The 25,169-nt window shown below is 44.7% G+C and overlaps 1 protein-coding gene across 1 annotated transcript in view; it reads left to right on the top strand.

The window, feature by feature from the left end:
• Positions 1-25,169, top strand: part of LOC126252909 (knirps-related protein-like) — a 125,549-nt gene that overhangs the window by 81,714 nt on the left and 18,666 nt on the right. Inside the window, exon 2 of the mRNA XM_049953889.1 lies at positions 23,041-23,118. Coding sequence (XP_049809846.1) covers positions 23,041-23,118 — 78 coding nt within the window. The remainder of the gene's footprint in view (positions 1-23,040; positions 23,119-25,169) is intronic.

Below are 25,169 nucleotides of genomic sequence, written 5' to 3'. Positions count from 1 at the left end.
TTGGAGGGCAGCGTGGAGGGTAATAATCGTAGAGGGAGACCCAGAGATGAATACACCAAGCAGATTCAGAAGGATGTAGGTTGCAGTAGGTACTGGGAGATGAAGAAGCTTGCACAGGATAGAGTAGCATGGAGAGCTGCATCAAACCAGTCTCAGGACTGAAGACCACAACAACAACAACATATTTAGACCCTATGGCACCTGAAGGTAGACGAACATAGATATTTTTCTTATATTATTAGCTGCTAATTACCACAGTGTTAGTATAAAGTATTTTGTAATTGAGTCGGCTGCTATTTCCTTTAGCATTGTATGCCCATTTTGAACACAATGCATCAAAAAATATTAAAAGAGCGTCCTGCATACGTGCTGTTGTCATCACTGTTAACATTCTGTAGCACATATACAGTCCATAATTATTAGGTCTGGAAAAGACGCGGTGCTTGTATGTATTAGGACTGAAAAATGGTGAGAGATTTGTGTGACCTCACTGTGTTTAAGCATAGATTGAAAGCACTGTATCCTTTGTAGTTCGCACTACGAAGCAAAAAAGAACACTACCACGACAAAGGGCGTATTAATAAAATCGAACACACGTTTAAGGTGGGACAACCAGTGAAACTTAATAAACCTCGATTTCGCTACGTTGAGCACTGTTAACTACTCTGCATTTTTGCATTTATAATGAGAGCAACTAAGTCGGAATTGTCTCGACATTACAGCAGCTAGTTCCGGTTCCCACAGATCCTGTATAATGGAAATATTCAATATCTATCGTTCACTATGATTAGCTATAAAAACCCTATTTTGAGAAAAAAATATTTTGGCGTTGAACTGGTTATCATTATGCTAGCTAGTATTGCGGCATTCATTGGTCAGCCCTTACTATGGCCACTTTAGGTCATTATTGGCCATCTGTCGATATCCACGATACCGCTGATTGACTAATAAACTGTTTATTCTTGCACTTCTGGAAGACAACTTTACTGTAGATTATGACCCGATGAGAACCAATCCATTTTGCTTACCTACAGACCTGGCAACAATTTGTCGCGTTCGCAATAGTGACTGAGACATAGGAAGATCAATAAGTAATGAAGTCTTTCATAATACTTTATTCATTTCTTGATTTCATATTTAGAGTCATGACCAGATTCGACCTTTCATGACTACAATTTCATGAGCTAAAGGAATAGAAAAATAAATGATTGTTTTTAAATCGGATTGTGAAGAAACATTACTAAATATCTTCACAAAACGTTGACATGAATCATTTACCTAAAGTTTGTAGCTATAGTTATTAATTTGTCTTGTAACTTCTACCTCAAATTCATTAAAATGATTCTATGCATATGTATAGCGCTACTTTTAAGTATTGCAGGCTGATGTACAATTAGAAATTCTGAGTAAATCTTTTCCGGGTATATGATATTGCCCTCATTTTGTTATATAGACCTACTACCGATAGTTGGATTTCATCGGTATGATGCATTTAAGTTCAAATGGTTCAAATGGCTCTGAACACTATGGGACTTAACATCTGAGGTCATCAGTCCAATAGAACTTAGAACTACTTAAACCTAACTAACCTAAGGACATCACACACATCCATGCCCGAGGCAGGATTCGAACCTGCGACCGTAGCGGTAGCGCGGTTCCAGACTGAAGCGCCTAGAACCGCTCGGCCACTATGGCATGATGATGCATTTAAGTACTCAACTGTGATAGCCACTCGCACGACTGTACGAAACGTTCGCCATCTGTAAAATATGAATAGAGGGAGACGGACCCGCGAAAGTTTTAGTGAGATTGAATAGTTAGGCTTCGTTTTCTGATTTATAGAGATCTGTTGCTGTATAGGAAAAGTCGAAGACGATGTGAGGCTAAACCTTTCATGCGATCGGTAGAATAGTAATAAAGCTGTTTAAAAGTTAACATTTTGCTAAACGGAGGTATGTGACATTTAAAATGTCGATGGGATGATTTATTACGTCCAATATCGCTTAAAAATACGTTCGCATTGCCGCCTTCAGCACTTGATTGCCATCATCAGATGTTGTTAATTCGATAACAAGTTTGTTATAACCACGACGAAACTGTTTGCGAATTAATCAGAGCTGCAGACTGCAATCAAGTGCTGGAACCGGTAACGTGAATATTGTATTTTTAGGAGATATTGGACGTAATAAAGTACTATTACATAAATTACGACCTTAAGCGGAATGAGCACATAAACAGTAGGAAAAGCAGTTGCCAGACCTAGATTCATTAGTAGAATTATGTTGAAAAATAATTATCTACGCACGAATAATAAAGATTTAGCCAGCTGAAGTGGCTGAGCGGTTCTAGGCGCTACAGTCTGGAACCGTGAGACCGCTACGGTCGCAGGTTCGAATTCTGCCTCGGGCATGGATGTGTGTGATGTCCTTAGGTTAGTTAGGTTTAAGTAGTTCTAGGTTCGAGGAGACTGATGACCTCAGATGTTAAATCCCATAGTGCTCAGAGCCATTTGAACCAATAAAGATTTAGGATGTCAATACAGTTTTATTTAAAAAAAAAATTTCGGAGGCCTCCCTGTACTGACTGTATTGACATCCTAAATCTTTATTCTTCGTGCGTACATAATTATTTCTCAACATAATCACCCTGTCAAGAAACACACCGACGAACACATTTCTCCCAGCGAGTGACCAATTTGTTGATACCACCACTGTAGAATGTTTGACTTTTTTGACCGACCCACAACCTCATCTCTGCCTGCACCGATTCATCACTATTAAATGAGGTCCTAGAAGGTGTTCCTTAAGTTTTGGGAACAGATGAAAATCCGACGTGGTCAAGTCGGACTCTATGGAGGATGATTGTTGATAGTGAACCAGGGCCGTCGGATTGTTGGAGACATCGCAGCGCTCGTGTGTGGTCTGGCATTGTCATGCTCAATGAGAGGGTGCTCCATGTGCGGACGAACGCTTCGAATTCGTGCTTTCAGTTTTGTGGGAGTCTCGCACTACACCGACGTAGTTACCGACTCATCGCCATGTTACAAGCTACAACTAGGAGCCCTCTAGCAGAAGAGGGTTGCAGCTTGTGTCAGTGAAGCGCGGAAGGCGATAGAATAATAAGCACGTCATGTAACACTGGTCTTGAGACCAGAATAAAAAATGCGGAGCCTTTATTTTTCAGTCATCCATAATTCGCTTGTTCGACCGATCCTTGGGTACTGTTCTTCACTGTGTGAACCTTACGAGGTAGGAAGAAGGGAAAGAAGAGACCGTTTAATGGACGAGAGAGCGTTACGGAGATGCTCAACAAACTCCAGTGCACACGCTACAAGAGAGGCGTTGTGCATCACCGAGAGGTTTATTATTGAAATTTTCGAGAGCGTACTTTCCGGAAGAGTCGGACAGCATACTTGGGGTTGGGTTGTTTGGGGAAGGAGACCAGACAGCGAGATCATCGGTCTCATCGGGTTAGGGAAGGACGGGGAAGGAAGTCGGCCGTACCCTTTGAAAGGAACCATCCCGGCATTTAGGGAAATCACGGAAAACCTAAATCAGGATGGCCGGACGTGGTATTGAACCGTCGTCCTCCCGAATGACAGTATACTATTTCCTCCCATAAACGTCCCGCGAAATGACCACAACAAGAAAATTCGAGAAATTAGAGCAAATACAGAGACTTATCGACAATCATTTTTCCCACGTGCCATTAGCAAATGGAACATGGAGAGTGTTGGGGCCAGTTAGATGTATCAGAGGTACCCTCCGCCACACGCCATCAGATGGCTTGCGGAGTATTGACGTAGATGCAGGTCTTCGGATGCTGGAAATACTCCAAATGGCCAAAAGTTAACGGCAGGCACTGAATTCTATGCTCTGTATGTTCCTCCGTACAACTCTTGTAGGAATCGGTTTCTGACGCCTCACATTCAAATCGACGACGATCAGACTCTCAATAGTCCGTCGATCGCCCTGTAAGCGGTGGCCACGTGAACTGCGCTTCGTCAGACACTTGCGGTCGTCCTATGTGCGTATGCAAACAGTGTACCTACGATGCTGCATATAGTTGACAACCGAATTCATGCGCAATGTTCGTTATGACACGGCCCGTGGGTCCTGCACCGATTATCATTTCACGGCCAGTCTGTTGTCACTTGCTGAGATCTTCGGATGTGACAACCATTCCCGTGAATTTTACCCAGGCGGAAGAGATTATGTCGAATTTGACAATGCCCCCCTCCTCGTAGGTTTTCGGGCAGGGTGTCTGTCACTTGTCACTCAGCCACAGGAGCGGACTGAGTGTGCGTCGGAGCACGTCCGACCACAGTGCCGCAGTTGCGCAGCCGCTAGCCAGTCCGCCTATTTACGCAACGCAGGAAGGAAGACTCCGCCAGCCCCGCCGCTGCTGCTGCTGCTTATTCCCCCTATTGGCGAGCAAGAGCAAAAATAATAAAGAAGGCTTCCCCTCCGCGGTGATCGGTGGCGCAAACCCGACTTAATTGCGCCAGCCATTGTCTGATGCCGGTTTCGTACAGCACCAGGAGAATCTCTCTCCTCGGTTTGTTTCATGGCGTATGCATTTCGCGTTTCCTGTGTTTCCCAAAAGACGTTGCGAGCGCTGAATGTGTGACACGAGATCCATGGAAATATCCCTTGGCAGATACGCGGGTATTGCGTTGCCTGATCAAGCGCAATTTTGATCTTTAAATAACATCAGCCGCATCTTAATATGTCTGTCTAATGAGACACAGACATCTATGAAATTTACCCTACTTGTGATATGCGATGCTAGTGGCATGCCGGTTGCACCTACCATTAATTATTTTAGAATACTAGATTTTGCACTATAGGATACATGATGTACCCAGACTCTGATAAAATTTTAACTGTTGTTGAGGGATATTTTCTGAACATTTTTGTACAAGGGACTCGCCGCCTCCATTGTTTATTTACAGAGGAACTGCATTTTGTATGATTTATTATCCCCCAATTATCTTCATACAGACCTAAAAATATCTATACAACAATGCAAATGTCGATGGAAACAAACTTACTCTGTTCAGTCGCATATCTTGCTGTTGACAATAGAAATGTCCAGTCCACTCTTCGACCTCAAGTTTGCCTTCGGTACTTCTCGCGTTCGTTTTCCTCTTAGTGTAGGTTTTATGTTAACAGTGATATACAGCACTGTGGATAGGTGAACACTGTACTGACGAAGAACTGGCCGGCCGATGTGAACCTCATGTATGTGTTCACTGAGTGCAGTGGAACAGCAGGATAACAATACTCCTTCAGCGACGGCAGCCACATCACAGTACATTTACGCCTGTGGATCGTTGCTTTACTCTGTGCTTTGTGTTGCAAATTTCGATGATTGAACATGACATGCTTTTACCAGTGTTGTGAAGGTGTTAACACAGCAACAAACCGAATAAAAGATAATTACAATATTACTCGGTAATGAGATCAAATTTTCTGTAACAAAAATACTCCGAAACTGTCCCTGAACAACCTCTGGAAATCTGTCAGTATAATTGTTTACCCTGTAAACACTTCCCTTCCAATGCACTGCTCTGTCGTCCTTCTTGCAAGAACTTTGAGTACACATGTGTTTCTTTCAAAATAGAGTATTATTCGTACGAACAAGTTCTAAGGCTCAAGTTCTTTAATTTCACTAAAATTCGCTATAGGAGAACACATGTAGAAAACTTTATAAGCCACATTGCCATCTTCCCAGTAGTGTCTCAATTATTGCACAAGTACCAAAGCGTTTGAACAACGTGGGACCAAACCATACTATTCTTTCTACACGGTCCTTGTGAGTCTGGTTTGCTATTGTCTTCCTCCACCTCATCAACAATTTGCCAGTACACACGACTTCCCTCCCTAAGGTTGCGTTGACGACTGCGACGTCAGAAAGGGCATCCGACCATAAATAATCTTGAAAAAGGGGGATCACGTAGGAGTACACGCTGCACAAGTACCAAAGCGTTTGAACAACGTGGGACCAAACCATACTATTCTTTCTACACGGTCCTTGTGAGTCTGGTTTGCTATTGTCTTCCTCCACCTCATCAACAATTTGCCAGTACACACGACTTCCCTCCCTAAGGCTGCGTTGACGACTGCGACGTCAGAAAGGGCATCCGACCATAAATAATCTTGAAAAAGGGGATCACGTAGGAGTACACGCTGGAGTTACTCAACAGTTCTGGAGGGCGGGGGGGGGGGGGGGGGGGGGAGAAAGAAAGAGATTGCGTGCTACAAAACTGACTTTTCAAGGTATCGTCAAACCAAAACTCTTATTAAAAAAAGAATAAAACGGCTTCGTTTTTGATACGATCAGCAATAATAACAAGAAAATACTACGCCCGTGATTAGGCGTCCTGCCATGTCTGTAAGCGCAAAGATATAAATAAGAATTCAAATCTCTGCAGACGTATTATTCGATCAATAAATGCGTGCAGCTCCACTCATCAGTTATAAGCGAAAATTTGAGATAAAATCCCTAAGATGACAGAGCCAGGTAGGTTAGAACTACAAACTTCGATAATGTTGCTGAGTCTGTTCTTGAAATTTACAGGCCTGATTTTGATTCCTTGTCAGATTTTAAATTCTCGTAAAAGTTCGAAAATCATCTCTCCAGACGTATTATTCGATCAATAAATGCGTGCATCTACACTCATCAATTTGAGATAAAACTCCTAAGATGACAGAGCCAAGTAAGTTAGAACTACAAACTTCGATAATGTTGCTGAGTCTGTTCCTGAAATTTTCAGGCCTGATTTTGATTCCGCGTCAGATTTTAAATCCTCGTAAAAGTTCGAAAATCTTTGCCCCAGAAAAAATTTCTCGTAAGAAATGGGATTTTTGTCAAAGCTCTGTTTTCAACAAGCCAAGCGCCTTTAAATCCGTTGACGCCTTCACAATGTTTTCTCTGTCCCTCTTCGACGTTAGCTAATGAAGTTGAGGCATATATTTCGGAAACAAAATCTGAGTGTGTGGTACGTCACAGGTGGTCGACAGGTGCCGGCGGAGAGCGCTTCGGTCACAGATCGCTTAGCCAAGAACGTACCGCGCTCACCAACCGCGTTGGAAACCACGTCCACGCCCGCGTTCGCGTCTTGTGCTGTACAGTAAAGCCGTCGGCACACGAACCGTGCTGTAGAACGTTAACGTTGTGTGTGCCAAGTTCAACGTGCTGCTGAACTTTCAGGGATGATGCGACTTGTGCATACGGTACGTGGGCCCCAACGTGGTATACGCGATCGCAACGCACTCCAGCGGCAATTGTGGGATGTTTCTAGTTCGTAAATCACACTGTTTACTCAACAGGCTGCATAAAATTCCCACGTTAGCTCTATTAAAGCACACATTCCCTCCATTGTTCATATCCTAGTCACGTTGTTCTATATGCAATATACACAAATTAAAACTTCAATATCGATGTACATGTTTTAAGACAAAAAGGAAAGTACCATCTCCAATCAATGAGAACACAGGCGCATAAAAGTTCCATTACAAACAGTGGGTCACAAATTTGCAATATTTATCCACATAAGATAAACACTATTTTATCTTCCCCACATTTTAGTAAAACCCTAAAGTCATTCTTAGTTGATCACTGTTCCTACCCAGTAGCGGAAACTTTACAATATGTAAATCACGAAACTCAAACGAAAAAGGAACAAAATATATTTATACAAGTAGCGCAAGCTGTCCTGTAGATTAAGCCAATCGAACGAACTTACTCCTCAAAAAAAGGTGATCTTATATTTTCATAACATCAATAATTGTAGTATATACTTACATTAAACTAACAATAAAGCATCAGAACCTATTATATAAGCGAATATTATGAAAAAAATACTTAGATTTAGCGAGATGCGAACAATCATCAGATCTTGATTCATCAACGCTACTCACTACGCTACAGTGAGAACAATTGCTTCAGCCCCCTCTTATAAGATCTTACCACTTGCTAAAAGCTTTAATCGTAACTAGGTTACTAACTGAAATTTAATTATAACAAATTGTACCAAGAACAATGTGTTTTTTCGTGGATCCTCAGTGTGTCGCTACCTTCAAATGATATACTCTGATAATACGCAAGTTACAATAATTCTTTTGCCACGAATATGATGTCTCTCATCATTTTATTGCAACGAATCACGCAGTTAACAATAGGTTTTCGATTGATTCTCAATTTGCTGGTTCTCAGAAACGACATATATACGTGTAGGCTTGAACCGAATGCCAAAATGGCGCCTTACAGTTCTGTGCTGAAGGGAGAAGGTGTGCGTGTGACGTAGGTGGCGTTGTACCATCTGATTGGTCAAAGCTCAGACGCACGCTCGGGATACCTGACATGCTAGATATTGCTCTGCACGTTGGGAAAGACTCCTGAACGTGCCATTCAACGCAATGGCGTCAGAAACTCGGCACGCTCAACGCTCAACGTTCGGATGCACGGTCCGTGTGCCGACGGCTTAAGACTGCAGTCCCGTGGGGTCCACCGAGGAACGGTCCCGCGCCCCGTGGCGCACACGTCGTGATGAGCAGGTAGGCGGCAGCCTGCCGGGGCCAGCCCTGCGCCCTTTGCGCAACGCCGGTTGCGACGGCAGCCTCGGGCGTTCCGCCGGCGCCTCACGCTCCAGTTTCCCGGCCTTCGACGCCGTCATTTGGAAACAGACCGACTTCGACGCTGTCATTTGGAAACAGGCCGGCTTCTGCAACGCGCTACCTTTCCACGTGTCTGGAGCGCCGCCGTTTAATTCCCAGTCAATTCTGAAATTAATTTCATTAAAATTGTGAAATAAGCACTGGAGATATTGAACCTATTGATATTACCCGTCTGCTTTGACTCAAGTTGAGCATCGAAATGGTAGACATAAACCACGCATTGACATTACAAATGTAGAATACGCGCTGTAGCAAAATTAATTTCATTTTCATGACATCCAATCCATTGGATTCGCCAAATGACAAACTGTCACTTTTTAACTTAACATATAAGTAGAACTACGCTACACATCAGTACATCACCATAGCTACACTGCACAGTCCCACTACTGTGACCACCTGTCAAAAATCTGAATAACCATCTTTTGGAGCACCGCTGTGGAGAATACAGGAAGAGAGTCAGTGAGCTTCCGGAAGATACCGACACGGACGGTGGAGCCACACCAATGCCGTGGCAAGCTGCGCTAGGTTTATCTGTTGAGGTTTCATGGCTCGAACAGCCCGATCAAGGCGGTCCCACGCATACTCGACTGGGTTCCAGCCTGGTGAGTTTAGTAGCCAGGGGAGTAAGTAAACTCATCCTGGGGCCTTTCGGACTATGTATGTGTACTGGGAGCTGTGTGACACGTTGCTATTTCCTGCCAGTAGATGCCATCGTGACAAGGAAAAACTAACCGCGTGGTCCCGAAGCATAGATGCATGCTTGTGTTGATCCATTGTGCCTACCAGATCCGTAACGCTCCATCCTCCGGCCTGGACACTTTCGACGATTATTGTAGCGTGTTTGCTTTCAGACCGTACACGTTAATGGACATCTGTCCAATGGAGCACAAAAAGTTATTAATCTGGAACCCCGCCGCGCGGGGTAGCCGCACGGTCTCGGGCTCCTTGTCACGGTTCACGCGGCCCCCACGTCGGAGATTCGAGTCTCCCCTCGGGCATGGATGTGGGTGTTGTCCTTAGCGTAAGTTAGTTTAAATTACATTAAGTAGTGTGTAAGTCTAGGGACTGATGGCCTTAGCTATTTGTTCCCATAGGAACTTACCATAAAATTCCCACAGTGGCTCGGACACTGGACTCGCAGTCGGGAGGACGACGGTTCAATCCCGCGTCCCGCCATTCTGATTTAGGGTTTCCGTGATTTCCCTAAATCGCTCCAGGCAAATGCCGGGATGGTTCCTTTGAAAGGGCACGGCCGACTTCCTTCCCCGTCCTTCCCTAATCCGACGAGACCGACGACCTCGCTGTCTTGTCTCCTTAACCAAACAACCCCATAAAACTCCAAATTTCTTACTGGAAGCACCACCTGTTGCCGCTCAGTGGACCTCTAGTTACGGAATTAGCGCGCAAAGTCCAGCCTTCTTCGCCGATGAACAGCAGTCTGCATCGGTGCACAACGAACCAGGTGCCTGTTGCTAAGGCCCGTACGCAGCGACGTTGGCTGAACGGTCGTTGACGAGACACTGTTCGTAGCCCCGTGGTTCATCTGGTTGCTCAGTTACTCAACAGTTCTGTTCGCCCGTACTCATCCTTGCAGTCGTCGCTCATCCATGTCATCTACGGCCCGTGGGGCATCAAAGTTGCCTTGGCAACGGTTTTGGATAGCACCATTTTGCCAAGCACAGTGTATAGGCCTACATCTCTTACTTAATAGATTCATGAAATATTTACAAATGGCCCGCAGGGGTGGCCGAGCGGTTCTAGGCGCTACAGTCTGGAACCGCGCGACCGGTACGGTCTCAGGTTCGAATCCTGCCTCGGACATGGATGTGTCTGATGTCCTTAGGTTAGTTAGGTTTAGGTAGATCTACGTTCTAGGGGACTGATGACCTTAGAAGTTAAGTCCCATAGTGCTCAGAGCCATTTGAACCATTTTTATTTACAAATGAATAGGAAAATATGTCGAAATTATACTGAATCCTTTTAAAGAAGTACTTTAACTAACAATAGAGAGAGAAAGCTACTTATAATACTGAACATATTACTGATAATTCGCCCTGGATACCAACAAATGGCTCTGAGTACTATGGGACATAACATCTGAGGTCAGCAGTCCCACAGAACTTAGAACTACTTAAACCTAACTAATCTAAGGACATCACACACATCCATGCCCAAGGCAGGATTCAAACCTGCGACCGTAGCGTTCGCGCGGTTCCAGACTGAAGCGCCTAGAACCGCTCGGTCACAGCGGTCGGCCTGGATACCAATATATATGTATTGCTAGATGCAATGAAATCTTCATGTTACAATAACTACTCGGCTAACGCTTTTAGCACAATAAATTGAAAGTAAATTACCTTTATTCCAAATATGCCGTCTCTCTCTAAATGCCTCTTAAATCATTCTCTGTCCTAGTTATCCGTCAGGTAGCATCTCCGTTCTCTGTACGGTTCGTCCACCATTCGAGCTCCTCACTGTCCAATGACACAACACTCTCTCTTCCTCTCCGGTCGACAACTGCTTCCGACTTCCTTGCTCGCCCAAGCTCTACTCAATAATACTACGACCTCTGGTAGCCAAAGAAGAAGTATCACTCATTTGTTCAGCCACACAAAGATGTTCATAGTGCTAAACGTTTCAAACAAATTGTCAAATATAAAGCAAGCAATCTGTATTTGACGTGATATGTACATCTTTCATATGTACATCTTTTATAACCATCTGCCCTAATATGTACACCTTTGACATGACAAAATCAGCACAATCAAAGATTTTACAGAAGAAAAACCTGCAGCCAGCCACTCTTTTGGAATGAATTATTTATTTCCCGTAACTCGGGCCTGGTCCCATCGTCAGATTTCTCGCACAAATATTACTTTTTTATATCGAGGAATTTTGCTTCATACATTACAGCATAGGACTCCACATCATTCATAGGTGACATGTTGACCGTGAGTTAGACCAAATAGTGTGAAATTTGTTTGAAAAATCCTCGCTGCAGTCTAAAGATGGCTCCAGACCCGAAATTAGGTACGATGAAATAGATCATTAATTGAAAAAGTGTGGCAGATTGCAGTTTTTCCTTGAGTGATATTCACGGTGCGGCTGTCGTGTTCTGAAATCATTATGGATAAAATAAGATTCATAGCGATTGATGTGCAAGCATAGAATATTCCAGCTCTCTCGGCCGCAAATGTTGTAAACGCACACACACATAATTTTTCAGAACCCTCTTTAGATTCCAAGAGCGAGAACCCACAGCGACGTGAAAACGAGTCAGTCCAGCAGTGCTCTTTCGCCCCATATTAAGAAATTGCAAGCTTCGCCCGCGCCGCTATGTTTACACATTATAGTAAAGCGAAGAGCAGACCAGCAGTCATTAAAGCTGCTGCTTGTACAATTCCATTATTCAGGCTACTGTTTGCTTTGGAATTTAAGCCGTAACAAGCCTGTTAGGGGAAATTTAAATATGTATTTTAATAAGTGCGGAGTCTCGTCTTATAATGTAGGTTCCAGCAGTGACTACTAACATACGTTTAACAAATTTTTAGATTCCGGAAGCTCGGACAAGTTACGGATGCTGATAGCAATTACGTACAAGTTCAGCTTATTTCTGCGAGAGTGCTCCTCGGCAGCCCCTGTCGTACACGCGCTGACCGCTCGAATTCATTAATCTCGAGCCGGGGCGCGCATACCAGCGTTGGCATACGTAATGAGGCGGCGAGACGACTGCGCCGGCGGAGAGAACAGAAACGCAGTATAAACGCGACGACATTACGACCGACGAGTCCCCAAAAAATAATTTTTAAAGAGCGCTCGTTGCCGCCCGTGAATAATTTTTACATGCATAAGGAGCGTGAGGTGAGCAGAGGCGAGGGAGGGGAGACAGAGAAAAAGAGAGGGAGAGAGAGAGAAGAGCGGAGAATAAATTCCGCCGCCGCCTGCCATATCTCACCCGCCGGATAAACACGCGGCGAGGCGCCGTGAGCCTCAATTGTTTTTATGCGCGGCGTCCGGCGAGTGAAGATTAGCTGTGACTAACCCAGGAGAGCGGCCGAGCGAATATGTTACGGGCGCGAGCACAAAAACTGGTACCTCGCGAGCCCGTTCAAATAATCCGACGCGCCGCAGAGGCCTGGCCGCGCGCCGCCCGCGCCGCACCGCCTGGAATTATAAACCACATTACCCGGCACGGTCGTAATGGTGACTGTCGAGGGCGGCGGAGGGGGAAGCGCGGGGGGGATGCGCAAGAAAATACATTTAAATGCTTTCACCGGCTTATGATGCGCGCTGATGCTGAGCACCAGACGCCGCGTTACGTAAATCACATCGCTATTACCGTGGGAAGAAGGCGGCCGCCGCTGTCTCGTCGTCCGTGGCCGGTTACGAAACCGCGAAATTGCTGTCCTCTGTTCTGGCAGCCAGGGCGGACTATATAACAACAATGACCGAGGCGAGGCGGCCGCGGCTTCGTGGGCGGCCGGCGCGGCGTTTTCGCGTGTTCTCACAGAGCAGGCGCAGCAGCAGAAGTTCGCCAACTCCGGGTCGCACAGTCTACTTTGGGGGTTCCCAAACTTTTAGTTCACCTGGGCAACAGTGAAAGAACATGAGAGAACAGCATCGTGTGACGGGATTTTCAGATCTGAAAGTATTCAATTTATCGTAACTTTACGTAAACGGAATTTCCAGAATGAGATTTCCACACTGTAGCGGAGTGTGCGCTGATATGAAACTTCCTGGCAGATTAATACTGTGTGCCGGAGCGAGACCCGAACTCGGGAGCTTCGCCTTTCGTGGGCAAGTGCTCTACCAACTGAGCTACGCAAGCACGCCTCACGCCCCGTCCTCGCAGCCTTACTTCTGTCAGTATCTCGTCTCCTACCTTCCAAGCTTTACAGAAGCTCTCCTGCGAACCTTGCAGAACTCAGTTGGTAGAGCACGTCCCCGCGAAAGGCAAAGGTCCCGAGTTCGAGACTCGGTCCGGCACACAGTTTTAATCTGCCAGGAAGTTTCATATCAGCGCACACACCGCTGCAGAGTGGAAATCTCATTCTGGAAACATCCCCCAGGCTGTGGTTAGGTCATGTCTCCGCAATATCCTTTCTTTCAGGAGTGCTAGTTCTGCAAGGTTCGCAGGAGAGCTTCTCTGAAGTTTGGAAGGTATGAGACGAGGCACTGGCGGAATTAAAGCTGTGAGGACGGGGCGTGAGTCGTGCTTGGGTAGCTCAGTTGGTAGAGCACTTGCCCGCGAAAGGCAAAGGTCCCGAGTACGAGTATCGGTCCGGCACACAGATTTAATCTGCCAGGAAGTTTCATAAACGGAATTTTATGGATTTTTTTTTTACCCTATCGTGTGATAGATGCTCACTTCTTGGGCCGCCCTGATACTTGCCTTAGGCCGCATGCAGCTCTCGGACCACGAGTTGGACACCCCTGGTCTAGTTACGGACGCGCGGCGCGCGACAGCCTGCGTGGAGGCGGTGGTGGTTCTAGTAGTGACCCGGCACAGTTAGCAGGCTACGCGGCTATCGACGTTCCACTGCTTACTGTGTGTGTGCTCGAGAGCATGTGAAAATTGTTAGGGCCTGTGCACAATGGGCCAACTCGCTTCAAAACCTGGACGTAACAGAAAAATCAACATGATGTATTATGAAACTGTGTACTATTAAGATCATTGAGGTCGCTGATTACGAATCCAGTGCCAGAATTATAAAATTGAAAATGGCGGCTCGAACATGGCGGATCAAAAATTTTAAGTTTCCCGGATTCGAGTTATGGCGCGTTCGCTATAGGCCAACGAACCGCAGCCAACTGTTTCGACGGCCGAGACTTGCTTCGTGTGTGAAGATGCGTACAGGAGGCAAATCGCAACCAACGAAACAAAATGGATCAAATGGCTCTGAGCACTATGGGACTTAACTCCTAAGGTCATCAGTCCCTTAGAACTTAGAACTACTTAAACCTAACTAAGCTAAGGATATCACACACATCCATGCCCGAGGCAGGATTCGAACCTGCGACCATAGTGGTCACGCGGTTCCAGACTGTAGCGCCTAGAACCGCTAGGCCACCCCGGCCGTCCCAACGAAACAGTTCGCCTTCGTTGCGGTTCGGTCTATTGGCGGTAACATCAAATCGTTGGACGCCAGCTCGAATGTTCGTTGATTCAATAGCGATTTGTTGTGTGTAGCATGGGTCTGCATTTAAGTCTTCCAGGACAGGCACAAGTCGCACTTATTACGTTTGCTTGATCGCTTCCGCTCTTTAATTTAACAAGAGCATCATCAGAAACTCTAGAATTTATAGTTTAAAGTACAGTAGATCCCTTTTAAATTAAAGAGAAAAACCAGTCAGCAAAACATACTGACTGTGGCAGTCCTGATAAACTTAATTTCAGCAGTCGTTGTTTCTTCTGCAGGCAATGCCTCCTGTCACTACACTGGGGTATAGAGTGGAACATGGAGACAGCATTAAAGCAAAAGAGTTTTATCGTGAAGGGGAATATCTATGGGCCCCTAGGTACTGTGGTTATAAAAACAAAGTGGAAAGACCAGATGCTTGGCGGGGAATAATGTAGTTACTAGAAAGTGATATCCACGATACGGCAAAGGAATTGGTGTCTTTATTGACGTCTTTTCGCCTTGAACCACAAAGAGAAAAAAACAAAATTGGGAATGATTATTAACTTTCTGCTGTTGGTCCAGCTCTAGGAAAAGTGGAAATTTTAGGGCCTCCACAATTCAGTAACAATTCTAAATTCATTAGGAAAAAAGTTATGAAACAGCCCATATTCCAGTTCAGCTTCAATATAGATATTAATTTTGTCCCACCACAGTGGTCCAAACTTTATTAATGAGAGGCCGTCCACCGGCGTCGTTTCTTCATCTCATTTCTTTGACGATCAGGTCTGCAAGGAGTAAAATAAACGCTGCACGTGTGACGACTGCTAAATCCTCTTCCTCCCTCATAATATCGGCCGGTGAAATTCTAATTAAAATGCTACTTCATGACAATAACAAAAGGAGGCGGCGTGAGGCGGCGTCGGCAAGTTATCAGAGCCAGCGTGATTTCACAAGACCCAATGCCTTCTACGCAAGCCCGTCGTTTCGTGTGGACGAGAAGCCTAACGGCAATACATTGGCGACCAACGTTCGGCCGAATATCCAGCTCGCTCTCGTTGGCCTACTGCGTACACGCCTTAAAACGTCGGGTATACAGTATTGCGGGGTCGCTCATGACGAGTTAAAAGTCGAAATTGCCACACTGAAACGTTTTATTCGACATATCACATTTTTCAATCGAAACAGTAGACACATTCGTCGCTTGTGTCATTATCTCTATCACAAGGGTCACTGTCGGTCTGTCCACTGGGATATGGTTCGAAAAGCAGATCTTTTACCTTAGGTGGCGTCTATATACGTATCTTTAATTCTCATTTTGTGGGATCTCGAGATAAGTGAATCCAAAGATGGGTTGAATCCAAAGATGGGTCATGCATCGTTTCCTCACGGGAATGGGAGGCGCCGGATCTCCTCATCCCGAGCTTCTTCCACATCTTCAGATGACCGACCAATCGGCAACGGTGCAGCTTCGATTGCGACAGTTCCGTGCACCAAAACTATGGGGGCTGATGTCGGTATTGGCGATACTTCAGAATATTGTGAACTCGGTCACGAAGACACCCGACTTTCGAGAAACATACATTTTTTTCAGAGTTCTTGACACATTTGCTGCATAGTACTCGGGAAAATTTCAATGCCTTAAAAAAAAAGGGAGGGGGCTGTTCTGAATAGCTCCCCAAGAGTTCTCCAGAAAACCATAATGATTTTTTTGTACAAATAATGATTTATGAGATAACTGTAATATGTGGGACCCATTTTTACTGTGTGGCACCGCCGCATGGAATAAATTGACCGTCCACTATAAATGTGCAAACATTCGCTCACAGATGATGCATTTATACTCGTTGGTTATACTACGAAGGTAGCAGAAGAGACACTTATAACAGTGGAGCCACGCAGAGGAAATTTTGTAGCCAAAAATTTCGGATAATATTGGTAGTAGTTTAGTTTTAAGTAGTAACACGTGATTACACCTGTTAAAAATGTCGTAAACATACCTTCAGGAGTGCTGACAATTTATATTTACCTTGACACCTGGGAAGGACCATTACCACATATTAAACAGGCCACACGAAAAGTATCTAAAAAAATGTGTCGCTGTCCGCTCTACTGTTTACCCGCAGCTGTCACGGCACGTATCATTTCCACTTGTTGCTGAAATGCCACCTCAGCATTGGACAACTGTGGACTAGTGCTATCTACATAAGATTTCGCGCGACTGAAGTCGTAACACCAATCTTTTTCCATTTCTATTTTGCCCAGGTTTTGAAGCGCGTTGGCCATCTGTGCGGAATAGTGACGGCATCCAGGGACAAGGCTGCTAAAAACTATTTAAGATGTCGTTCCCAAACTGGCCAACAGACACAATAGGTGTGGCTTCTGACGTAGAACCTTCAGCCATATCTCCAAATAGCCATGGGAACAAAGATTAATATACCTGTACATTTCCCCGGATAATGAACTACGACAAAATTTTTTAACTGTTCAAATTTCCTTCCTGTACAGCAAATATGACGCCTCCACGCTTTCAGTTATTCGCACGACTGCCGGCCGGTGTGGCCAAGCGGTTAAAGGCGCTACAGTCTGGAACCACGTGACCGCTACGGTAGCAGGTTCGAATCCTGCCTCGGGCATGGATGTGTGTGATGTCCTTAGGTTAGTTAGGTTTAAGTAGTTCTAAGTTCTAGCGGACTGATGACCTTAGAAGTTAAGTCCCATAGTGCTCAGAGCCATTCGCACGACTAAGGAAACTTTTGGCAGGAATTTGCTTTGTCCTGTTAATAAGTTAGGGGGTCCTTAGACACCCATTTTCTGTACATGATAAAATCACTCATCATTGATGAAAATAACTCACTGAAGAAACACCGGACTGTATTCAAACACATGAAAAGTTAATACGTTGAGAATTAAGTATCTTTTTAAGAACAACAAACACTTTCTTTCACTGCTAGGCTGAGAAACTTCCTCTTTGGTCTCGTGCGTTGCGTCAACAGAGGAACGCACTCACGTGACGACCGAGGTGAACGCAACACCCACGGACACAGGGTTGTCACCGACCCACATGGAAAACTGAACCTCCAAGTTCAGAGAGAAATAGAGCATGGGAATTATCTTCTTCGAGTAACACCGCAGTGAGTGATTTCAACCGGACGCTTCTTTGGCGACAAGAATCTTGATGTCAGAACTTATTTATTTAACCTGCTCCACAGTTGCAAATAACAGAGTAACGTGACCGGAGACAACAACTGCTCGCCTTGTCCCCTGCCATTCGCAGAGAAAACTCAGGGGAATGGAATGGAGACTCCTAGGATACGAGTGAGAAACGCTAACCACGAGGCTGCGCAGGCGGCAGGGGTACTGTCCACCACCACGAGTCATTTGCGGTTCTATTTCATTCGCGCACAGGGACACAAGGAACAATGTCTCGGTATGCGCGCCAGTCGCTCTTTCCACGTCCTAGTGCTTCCGATACGACAGAGGCAGTGGAACTGTTGCACTGTCTACTTCGAATACCAGTCCTCTAAATTTAGCCAACAAGCCGCGCGGATTGGCCGCGAGGTTTGAGGCGCCCTGTCGCGGACTGCGCAGCCGCTCTCGCCACAGGTTCGAATCCTCCCTCGGGCATGGGTGTGTGTGTTGTTCTTAGCATAAGTTAGTTTAAATAGTGTGTAAGTCTAGGGACCGATGACCTCAGCAGTTTGGTCCCTTAGGAATTCACACACATTTGAACATTTACCCAACAAGGCTTCCTGCTAACATCTGTTCATTTTCCAGCGATTACTATTTAATTTCTCCGAGTACATCTTTTACACCTGTATGAGGAATATCGATCGTAGTAATGCATCACAGAAGAACTTCTTTGACTAATGTCAAGCTTTCTTGTTATGTACCCTACATACTGAAGTAGTATTCTAGCTGGCGGCTCAAATGTCTTCTCCTTAACATATGCACTGCACTATCCCGGTACCCACCTATTAAACCTATTATTCAATTCAGCTTCATAACCTCTGCCATCACGTTTTCGTTCCATATCATATTGCTTCCAAGTATTATAACCTGACAGTTTTTACTTTTGTAATCAATCCCCTAATTAGGTGACAGCCCGCAAAGCTGACCACAGTCGAAATAGTGGAACAAGACGCGGACCACCATTGAAAGAAAAGATGCAATGAATGTGTAATTTGCTACATGAATACTATACTCTCTGTGTATGTCTTGCCACAGAACATAAATTGTTTTTATGTTTATAAAATTCTTGTATACCGTTCGTTTTCAAATCACAGTTGTACATTTTTACAGTGTGACTGATTTAGATATCCCCGTATCATCTTCAAGCCTATGTATTTGCGTCAGCAGCTACTCGTGTCTGTATCGCACTACACATCAAAATGCGTATTTCAAAAAAGTGGTTCAAATGGCTCTGAGCACTATGGGACTTAACACCTGAGGTCATCAGTCCCGTAGAACTTAGTACTTAAACCTAACTAACCTAAGGACATCACACACATCCATGCCCGAGGCAGGATTCGAACGTGCGACCGTAGCGGTCTCGCGGTTCCAGACTGAAGCGCCTAGAACCGCTCGGCCACAACGGCCGGCCAAAATGTGTATTTATTCATGACTTCATATAGGGGCGATCAAAAAGTTCCCGTTTGTAGGCAGTGCGGTCTCGAATCGGTATGCCAATCAGGCGAAATCGCCGTGAACACACAATCATCCCACCGATACACCCGCCTGAAGATACCCTCATAGTAAAAGTGCTCAGAGCCAAGGTGTTCTTTAAGGGACTTAAAGCGTGATAAAATCGCATGGGGAGAGATCAAGGTTATAGGACGGGTGCTCGAGTGCCTCCCACTTGAATCGGCGTAACTTTTGCATTAAGACATTTGCGATATGGGGACGCGCGTTATCACGAAGCAGCAGCACCCATTTCACAATGGTGTTTTTAGACTGACATACTGCCCCATACATATTCTTTATTCTGCGACGGATTTCTTTGTCCTTCGGCAGCCACGAAAGAATAACAGCACGTTGGCTGTGTGTGGAAGCATTTGGTAATAACGTTGCCATAGTTCACGTTCCCGCATTTACCGCACGCACGCTGGAAGGGCACGAATCACACACGAATCTTTTGCCTACATGTCGGCGCTTGTATACCCCCAACAGAGTCGCGTTACGTTGCATATACAGAGGGGTAAAAAAAATGTATCCACAGTTTAAAAATCCATAACTTGCAAACTATTTGACGGAATTGTATCATTTTTGGTGAAAATGTAGCTTAAAGTCCAACTTAAAGATATCACTGTAGGTGTTCGAAATGGTCACCATTAACATCCACGCACAAACGATGCCGCCGAACTGCAGCACGAACTACTGACTGCAACGTGTTCAGTTCGATATTTGCACATGAATGTACGATGGATTCTCGAAGTTCGTCCAATGTGCGTGGCTTTTGTCGATAAACGACGTCCTTTAGTGTTCCCCACAGGTAAAGGTCCAGAGGAGCTGGGTCTGGGGAACGTGGTGGATACTCCACAGCACCTCTATGGCCTATCCATCTTCCTGGTAGATTTTCGTCGAGATACGCCCTAACACGATTTTCGTAGTGGGCTGGGGCACCATCTTGTTCTCTTCCGTCTCCATACAAGTATCGCATAGTAGGTAAAATGGATGTCTCAAGCTTCTGAAAGTACACCTCACCGGTAACTGTGCCGTCAAAGAAGAATGGCCCAATCAAGCCCCGATAAGACAACCCACTCCACACATTTACTCCTGGCAGATTCACGGCTTTGTCTACATGGACGTTCGGATTTTCGGCGGCCCAGTAGATGCAGTTGTGACGATTTACTGTACCATTGAGTTTGAACTGTGCCTCATCAGACCACACAATAATCTCTGCAGACTCTTCATTGTTGCGCACCATGTTAGTAAACCACTCGCAGTACTCCATTCTTCGATCTGGGTCGTCCTCGTTCATTGCGTGTAGCAATCGTGGGATGTAGCACTTCCACTTTGCTGTCTTCAAAATTCACCGAACACTTGAGCGACTCACTCCAGTTTCATGGGCACACTGTTGTTGTTTGTGTACATCTTTATCACAGCCGTCGGCTTCAAATTTGTCTCGAATGCGACGAATCGTTAAACGCGTCGGTGGCTCTGTTTGATACTCATTTCGCCATTACCGTTGAACCTCATTAATGTTTTCGTACTTAAAGTACCACTTCAAAACTGACTTCCTTTCCTCGAATGTAAGCCTTGCGCTAGCCATGTTTACTCGACTAACTAGGTGCAACTAAGAACAAAACACTAACTGGCGACTATCATCTGAAAGAAACAAAACAACGCAATACACCGCTTGTGTGGCGATTGCCGGAACTACAAACTATTACACTACCAAAGATGAGACAACTCCGACAATTAGTTTGCCAGTTATGGACTTTTAAACAGTGGATACGTTTTTTTGGACCCCTCTGTATATCACCTGAAGACGCTAGCAGCATCGCCCTCAAACAGAAACGTTTTACCGCACCTTATAATTACCATCTACACGATGCTCTCTGGGCACCCTAAAAGCAAGTAAAAATTCACTCAGTAACATGAAAGCTCATACTGATGTGGTCTAAGGTGAGAGCAATAGAAAATCCATTTTCGTCTTTCTTGTTAGACTGAACTTCCACCGACGTTCCTCCTACGGCATCACTAACCATACCATGGGCATCTACAGAACTTAATGTGAGAGCGGCGATTCTGAAATTGCCATTTAAGATAAAACTCATTCGGTAATAAGTCTGAGAGTACATGAAGTAGTCAGGAAAATTGTTTAGTTCCTGAATTAATAATTGTACTAGACACTGAATCTTAAAAATATCAAACAGAAAAAGAGAACGACTGAGAAAACCCTTAATAAAATCAATAAAACTAAGTTTGAAAGCAGTACGAAGAAGGGACACTGAATAGATTTTGCGAATGCTCTGTCAATCTTCTTATCCGCCTTGGCTACAGTGTAGCAACGAAACTGCCTTGCTGCCAAAGAAGAGGCATAATGTCCCATGAGCAGCCTGCCAACCAAACCCAAGTCGTATAGAGGTTGCTGAAGAAGCAGCATTTCCCGTCGACCTCGGCACTCTGCGCTTTAGTAGAATCCCATTCAGTCGTTGCTAGAGTTCTTTGATAAATAAGAAGTTTGTTTCCAAATTCCTGGACGTTTCATCCGAACACTGGTGTCTAGAATCCTCTTCTATATTTACTAACATCTGCTTCCAATGTATCTCTCGTGATTGCACAAATGATATTATTAGACAGTCACACATCACATCAATCATTTTGCTCCATCGCCAAATGATCGAATCGGATGGCGCAGTGATAAAGACACTAGATTCGCATTTGGGAGGACAGAGATTCATATCCCCGTCCAGCCATGCCGATAATCATAGCCCCCCTAAAACCGTGCGAGGCAAGTGCCACACATGGTTCCTTCAGAGAGAACACGGTCGATTTACTTTCGTTTCCCAATCCGAGATTGTGCTGCGTCTCTGCTGACGTCGCAGTCGGCGGGAACTTAAATTTTCTTCCCTCCTTCCAATTCTTTTACAGAAAATATGTAGTTCTGCTGTAAACGCGCGAAACGGAATTGTAGGAAGTACAATTAATGTACTATTCGTAAACGAGAAAACCTTGATGTACTGTTTCGACGGAAAAGAATTCAGCTATTATTCAGAATATTAGCCACTTCCAGTGCTATGATTTTCTTCTAGAGCTACGCCTTCGTGCTTGTCACCTCTGTCATCCAAGTCCGTATTGTTTCTCATTGCGTTGGAAGCGTATATTCTGCTCGAGACTGACATGTTTACGCTTGCAGAAGATACGGGTCGTAGGTCATTGCGGAAAAACATCAGTGACAGACAGGAATAAAAAAGAGCTTTATATTCAAGGTGAACCTATGTCCTATATGTTTGTACCACAGTCACGGAAAACTCGAACTACGAGGAAGAGTTGAGGATGCCTCGCAATCTGCAGCGTCTTGAGTTGTAACTCTAGCGACATGCTTCCTCGAAATGGTGCTTTCTGTAGTCATCAGCAAGTGCGAAATAAAAGACGCGCCGTTTGCAAAAGGAACGAAAACTACGAGGGCAGGTGTGTGTTTCCGACATTTGATTGGTGCCTACAAGCACCGACCGCCTGCAGAGGGCAGCTGTTGCGCGGAGTGTAACGCAGAGCCATCTGTGTTGTTGCAGATGAACCAGCAGTGCAAGGTGTGCGGCGAGCCTGCGGCTGGTTTCCACTTCGGCGCCTTCACCTGCGAGGGTTGCAAGGTGAGTTTCACGATATCAATACTGCCACGCATAAATTAAAACTAATTACGGAGAAGAAGAAAGTAAAACTTGTGCGTCCCGCCGTTTACTCTACCTGTAATACGGCAGCTGAAATAAATTGTAACTATAACATTTGAAAATATGGTCTCTACTTCTCCACATATTTCCGATAATTTTATTTTATTTTTATAGCTTCTATTAACTAATTCGGCATTAAGCCTTATGCTTTGTCCGTTCGCTCATGTCTTTTTAAGGTGACGTACCTCAATAAGAACAGAAGCCTTAGAAGATGACTGTGTTGTTCGTCTGTTTAGCCCCTTTTTTCTACGGAAAGGATCGACATGTCAAGCTAAAATTTATGGCACATACGAAGGTTTATGAATCTTTGACTGCGCAATAATTGTAAGCTTCTAAGTCAGTCCAGTCGAAAGATACGGCCATTTATGTCACATATTTTGATATTCGCTAACTCACTCATCAAAACCTATAGGGTACTTCGCGTTAACCTAGAATCATGGTTTGGCGAGAAGCACTATTTCGCAACACAAACGAAGGAAAAGTGCGGAAATTGTTAATTTGTAATTATATCACACGAAAAAATTGTCATTTGTTATCAAACTTTCATGTCATTTTTCGGTAGACTATTTGTCCGTCTGTCTGTTAAGACCCTTCTTTCTCGGGGATAGGTAGATGTATCAAGTTGAAATTTGTCACATACTAAGGTCTTCAGCCCCTTGGGGGCGCAATAACAGGCAAAAATCGTTGAGATCTCGATTCCCAGAATCCATGAACTGTCTATATACGGAATGAAGTTTGCTCGGAATCGTAAGTGCACTATTGCTACTAACAACTGGCCACTTTATATATAAGCAGTTTGCACCGGTAAAGTGGAGAAGATGCTTTCGACGATAAGACGCCCATTAGTAATTTTGTGACTGAAGGCCAAACATTACGACCCTCTGTATCTTTTGTTCTCATTCTGTAGAATACAATGGGGTTATTGTATGTTATCTCCGCGCTATAATCGTGGTAGGTATCTCACGGTAAAGATGAACGCAGCTGTTGGCAGTTCTCAATTCTTACTATGGGCACTTCTTCGGGATAGGAAGAAATGAGAAAGAAGTTTCTGGAGCGTGTTCATTTCTGGATAGTGTAATCAGCTTATGTATAGTCAGATCTGTCAACAGCTCGCCAAACGCAAGACTCTAGGGGGAAAATGCACTCTTTAGTACTAATTAAATAGCTGTTCTGATTTTAAACAATATCTTTATTCTTTGGTTCTTTCTGGACTGAATTAGCTGCCCTGCTCTCGATAGTAAATCAGAACACTCAGATGTCTCCGTTCTGAGTCACTAAATAACGGGCATTTTTCCTGTCTCCCACCCATTATAAATCGGACTAAGCAAGAAGACATCAGCATCTCTTCATGACCCAGAAAAATATAAACAGCTCTTCCCTCTTGATCTGAGAAAGAAACTTGTACAAATACTTATACTTCCAGTTACTGATTACAGCGATGTTGTCCTGCAAGGTCTTTCTCAGCAAAGCTCGCCGCGCCTGGAACTAGTTATGAATGCCTGTGTTCGTTATATCTGCGATGTTCGACTCTTTGACCATATTTCACGTTCATATGCACGGTTATCTTAGATGCTTGCATACAAGAGCAGAGATTTCCATACCCTTTGTCTTCTGTATTGTCTTATCAACATACACTGTTCCTCACATCTCTTCTCGACCTTAAAGCTCTTGTCTGAACAACATGGCAGAAACATCCGTTTCCATCAGAGCAAAATCCTTTCTGTCTCTTATTCATCGTTCAGCCACTTTCTCGAAGTCCTTCCCAGTAGCAGGAACCCGACTCTGGAATAACCTTCCGCATTAAATTAGGGAACTGAATAATATTTCCAGCTTCAGAAGGCAGTTCATGGCACAACTACTAAAGTAACAATCCCCTTTACGCACACGTTACCTGTGTACAACCTTCTTTCCAACCAGATCTTTCTCGTTTACCAGCTTTCATAGCTGATGCAGTCTCCTTAAATTTCCGTTCC

The sequence above is a fragment of the Schistocerca nitens genome, chromosome 4 (assembly GCF_023898315.1).
Source record: "Schistocerca nitens isolate TAMUIC-IGC-003100 chromosome 4, iqSchNite1.1, whole genome shotgun sequence".
Taxonomy (NCBI): domain Eukaryota; kingdom Metazoa; phylum Arthropoda; class Insecta; order Orthoptera; family Acrididae; genus Schistocerca; species Schistocerca nitens.
Note: the sequence above shows the minus strand (reverse complement) of the source record. Positions and strands in the feature narration are given on the sequence as shown.